This window comes from Belonocnema kinseyi, chromosome 10 (genome assembly GCF_010883055.1).
Source record: "Belonocnema kinseyi isolate 2016_QV_RU_SX_M_011 chromosome 10, B_treatae_v1, whole genome shotgun sequence".
NCBI lineage: Eukaryota > Metazoa > Arthropoda > Insecta > Hymenoptera > Cynipidae > Belonocnema > Belonocnema kinseyi.
Genome location: NC_046666.1, coordinates 5,463,711 through 5,469,270, shown reverse-complemented (window position 1 = coordinate 5,469,270; position 5,560 = coordinate 5,463,711). Strand labels below are relative to the sequence as shown.

At 25.1% G+C, this 5,560-nt stretch overlaps 1 protein-coding gene across 2 annotated transcripts in view; it reads right to left on the bottom strand.

The window, feature by feature from the left end:
• LOC117182201 (phosphoinositide 3-kinase adapter protein 1) overlaps positions 1–5,560 on the bottom strand; it is a 187,806-nt gene that overhangs the window by 44,789 nt on the left and 137,457 nt on the right. For both annotated transcript variants that reach the window (XM_033375263.1, XM_033375264.1), the window contains one exon: positions 5,209–5,505. In XM_033375263.1, the coding sequence (XP_033231154.1) occupies positions 5,209–5,505 (297 nt within the window). The remainder of the gene's footprint in view (positions 1–5,208; positions 5,506–5,560) is intronic.

Below are 5,560 nucleotides of genomic sequence, written 5' to 3'. Positions count from 1 at the left end.
ACATGTATTCTGAGGTTAGCTCGGGTTTACTATGGTTTTCGGGGTCGCCGAATACAAATCTGGCGTCCTTTGACTTTTATCGCGTCAGGTTCAAGGTCATGGCCTTGAACCTGACGCGATAAAGGTCAGCGGACACCAGGTTCGTAATCAGCGACCCCAAAAACCTATAACATATTTTTTTTAATTTTTTATCGTTTTTCTCGATTTGACCTTCAAATGACCTTGAACCTGAAGCGATAGAGTTCAACGGATGCCAGATTCGTAATTAGCGACTCCAAATACCTATAATGTATTTTTTTGGATTTTTTTACCATTTTCTCTCGATTTGACCTTCCAATGACCTTGAACCTGACGCGATAAAAGTCAAAGGACGACAGATTTGTATTCGGCGACCCCGAAAACCATAGTAAACCCGAGCTAACCTCAGAAGCGTGCAATCGACTCGGGATACTTATAAGATACTACCATGATTTTTTCAGATTTTTTGGTCCAAAAATAAATTAGGCCAAAAACCGGCCTTACCGACCCTCCCCCTTTAATTTTTAGTTGAATATTTGCATTTTTAAGCATAAAAGAACATTTTTCTACAAAAAAGTTGAATTTTTAACCAGAAAATATAAATTTTCAACCAAAGGTTAAAAAAGATAAAAGTTTCATCCAAATAGTTGAACTTTCTACCAAAATAGTTTAATTTTCAAGCAAAAAAAATACGTATTTTCTAAAAAACAGTTACATTTTTAACTCGAGAATATGAATTTTTAACCCGAAAATATGATTATTTAACAAAAAGTTCACTTTCATTAAAATAGTTATCAAAATAGTTGAATTTTCTACTAAACAGTTAAATTTTCAATTCGAAAATATGAATTTTTAACTCGAAAATATGGACTTTTACCCCGAAAATATGAACTTTTAACCCTAAAATATGAATGTTCAACAAAAAGTTAACATTAATCAAAATAGTTGAATTTTCAAGCAAAAAAAGACGTATCTCCTACAAAGCAGTTAAATTCTTAACTCGAAAATATGAATTTTCAACTCGAAAATGTGAATTTTTCATCCGAAAGTATGAATATTCAACAAAAAGTAAATTTTCATCAAAATAGTTGAATTTTCAAGCAAAAAAGACCTATTTTCTACAAAGCACTTTAATTTTGAACTCGAAAATATAAATTTTTAACTCGAAAATATGAACTTTTAACCTTAAAATATTTTTAACTCAAAAATATGAACTTTTAACCCTAAAATATGAATGTTCAACAGAAAGTTAACATTCATAAAAAAAAGTTGAATTTTCTAGCAAAATAGTTGAATTTTCAAGCAAAAAAGACGTATTTTCTACAAAGCAGTTAAATTTTTAACTCGAAAAAATGAATTTTGTACTCAAAAATATGAATTTTTAACCCGAAAATATGAATATTCAACAAAAAGTAAATTTTCATCAAAATAGTTGAATTTTCAAGCAAAAAAGACCTATTTTCTGCAAAGCACTTTAATTTTGAACTCGAAAATATAAATTTTTAACTCGAAAATATGAACTTTTAACCTTAAAATATGAATATGCAAAAAAAAAGTTAACTTTCGTCAAAATAGATGAATTTTCAAGAAAAAAAGACGTATTTTCTACAAAAAAACGTAAATTTTTAACTCAAAAATATGAACTTTTAACCCTAAAATATGAATGTTCAACAGAAAGTTAACATTCATAAAAAAAAGTTGAATTTTCTAGGAAAATAGTTGAATTTTCAAGCAAAAAAGACGTATTTTCTACAAAGCAGTTAAATTTTTAACTCGAAAAAATGAATTTTGTACTCAAAAATATGAATTTTTAACCCGAAAATATGAATATTCAACAAAAAGTTAACTTTAATTAAAATATTAGAAGAAATATTTTTCCCCATTTATATTTTCCTCATAAATATTGTTCTAACTTCAATATAAAATATGCATTATTAATCTGTTTCAATAATAAGTTATTTCCCAATATAAATCGACCAAAAATAGTTGAATTTTCAACCAAAAAGTGGAATTTTCCACCCAACAAAACTAATTTTTTAGAAGACAGTTAAAGATTCAACAGAAAATACAGAAAATTATATTTTTATATTATATTCTTAGTCGACTTTTAACAAAAAGAGATGAATTCCGAAACTAAAATTTTGAAGTAGTTTTCAACTCAAAAAAAAAATATTATTTCAGGGTGGCCGTTTTAATCGACGAAATAAATTCCTGATGTTTTCCCGATTCGCAAACATTTTTCACGGTCAATGAAATTTAAAAAATGTAACACTAAAGCTAAACAATTTTACACTTAAGGTAATAAAAACTGAGCAGCAAATGAAAGCACTCAAAGTGTAACTGTTAAATTTTGAACTTTTATAATTTAAATTTAAAAGTTTTTAATAAAAAAAATTTGTATTCAAATGCTCAATAATTTACGCGTATAAAATTGAAGGTACTAACATTTTTCAGTATAAAAAAATATAAATCTACGTTGTCATTTTCAATCTTCTAAATCAAAAAATCAATCAATGAACTTTAAAATTTTCAAAATTATATAATTTTAAGGATTTTTAAGTTAAAAACATCAAATATTGAAAAATTAAAAAAAAATTTTAACTAAACACTTCTTAAATTAGAAATTCAATTATTTTCATTTTAAATAGTTTAAACATCCTTAGAAATCTTAAAAATTTTAATTCAAAATCTTGAAAAATCTAGAAGTTGTTTTAAATTTGTTTTAAATTTAAAATCATTTTGGAAATTTTTTCAGAACTTCTAAATATCTGTCAAAATGACTTGAATTTTTTCTACAATTTTCAGAAAATCCTGCAAATTTCAGAACATTTCTTTACAGTTTGGATGTATAAATAAGAATCGAACATTTATTATTTGTAGATTTTAAACAAAAAAATTAGATTCTTTTCAAGAATTGTGAAAGGCTTCAAAAGAATAAAAACATTTTTTTAAGATTCCTAGGAACATTAAAAATAACTTTTCATATTGAAAAATTATTATAAGAGAATATTTAAAAAGTTTTTCAAAGATTTAAACAAAATTTTCAAAAAAGTTTCTAGAAGATTTTCAGAAAACTTTATAAAATTTGCATGATAATTTTTAATGTTTTTAAAACTCCTAAATATCTCTTAAAATTACTCAATTTTTTTCTATAAAGGTTCATTTGTAAATTGTACATCAAAATTAAAAAATTTCACTTACAAATTCGGCATTTTTCAAATACAACAATTACATTTATAACGTTCAAAGTTTAAAGGTTCTTCGAAATTTTAATGATGATGAATTTCAATAATTAATATTTTTTTTAATTAAAAATTTCAAATTGAATGGGTTAAAAATGGAATATTTTAGACTGAAACAATATTTTTAATTTCATAAAATTCTTTAATTACGAATATATTATTATTGTTGAAGTTTTAACGTTAAAATCTGAAAATTCTTAAATTTTAAACTGATTTAAAATTGTTTTGTCAAATCATTTTTCTCACTTTTTATTACTTAAAGTACAGATAAATTACAAAAATGTATTTATTTATTAAATAAAAATGTTTTTTATCCAAAATTTTCAACATCAAAGGCTTTGATTTTTTTATTTGTTCAAGTGCTTAAGAAAGTATTTACAAATTTTAAAAATTAAAACTTCTTTAAATTAAAAATGTAATCTTAGAAATAAACATTTTAAATGGAATATTTTTAAGCTAAAAACTTTCTGAATTACGAATTGTATGCGAAATAATAGCATAATTGAAAAACATAACAATTCAACTAATTATTTAAAAACTGTTGAAATCCAAAGTAAACGGATTTTTCTTCTACAAATTTGTATTTGAATTTTAAACAAATTTAATCATTTTAACACTTAAATTTTAATTTTAACATTTATTAATTTTATATTTTATGTATATTTATATTATATTATATTTATATTAATTTTAACATTTAAATTTAAACTTAACAAATTTAAATGGAATATTTAAGAACAATGTAAAAAACTCTATTTTTTTCCAAAGTAGTTAACATTTAAAACCTAGTTGTTTATATGTTAACCAAAAAGATAGATTTTTCAAGAAAAAGATTAATTTTCTACCGAAAAAATTTTAAACTAAAAAGAATTTTTAAACAAAAAATTAATTTACTACGAAAAAAGACGAACTTTTAATCAAATTCAAGAAGTTTCAACTAAAAAGTTCAATTGTAAACCAAAAACCATGAATTTTTAAACAAACGAAAAATAATTTACCATAAAAAAAGTCGAATTTTTAATCAAATTAAAGAATTCTCAACCAAAAAGTTGAATTTTTAGGAAAGAATCAAACAATCTTATTTTTTTATTTCTAAGAGAGTAGTTCAAATTTAAAGCCTAGTTGTGAAATTATTAAACAAAAAAGATAATTTTTTGAACAAAAATATTAATTTTCTATCGAAATTTTTTTTTAACCTAATTTAACAATTTTCAGCCGAAAGGTTGAATTTTCAATTAAAAAGATGAATTTTCAAAGAAAAATATGAATTTACTACCAAAAAGACAGTTTTTTGATAAAATTTAAGAAATCTAAACCAAAAAGTTAAATTTTGAACTAAATAAGGCACTTAAAAATTCTTTAAATAAAAAATGTAAGCTTCGAAATAAAATTTTTTAATGGCAAATTTTTAAAGTAAAAAAATTTTTAATTACGCATTGTAAGCTAAATAATAGCAAAATTTTTAGAAATGATGGTAAGTACGGGAGGTGAAGGCTGAGGAAGGAAAATAGTACTATTATTTTTTTTAATTTCGTGGCAACTAAAATTTAAAAAAGAGTCAATCGATCTGAATTTCGAGAAAGTGGTAATGAAAAATGTACATAATCGCCCGCTTGTTCGAATTTAAGATAACAAAATAGAAATAGGGGAAACAGGAAAAGTTTCTCAAAAAAGGGCGAAAAAGAGTCATTTTCAAAAAAGGAGTAAATTAGGGAAAGGGGAAAGGGGAAAATGGGAAGAGGGGGGAGTGGGAAAGAGGAAAGGGTAACATGGGAAATGGGGAAAGGGGTAAATTGTGTGAATTGTAATTAGGGGAAAAGGGGGAAAGTTTTTTGAAACAGGGGGAAAATAGTCCTTTTCAAGAAAGGGAAGAGGGAAAAATGGAAAATGGGGAAAAGTATAAATAGCGTGAAGTCTGAAACAAATAATTTTTGGAAGAAAAAATTACCTGGCACATGAATTCTAAGGGGTTGTCATGGGCCCTCAAGATTTGATCCAATTCCCTCAGTCTGCTTTCGCACTTGACTTGGCGAACTCCGATGGGACATCCATTCCGAATTATTCTGACTCCAACTAACATAGATTTCTCTAGACACTTGTCTGGAATAGAGAACTGGAGCGAATAAGGATTTCTTCTTTTGACGGTGTTTACCTCGATTGCGTCACCACAACGATCCACAATTACCGAAACGTTGTCTTCCGGCCTCAAGGGATCATTCAGTAGTACAATTACTTTGCTGTGGCCCTGAAATGAGGACACATTCAAAATTCACTTATTTAATTTAAAAATTGTGTATTCA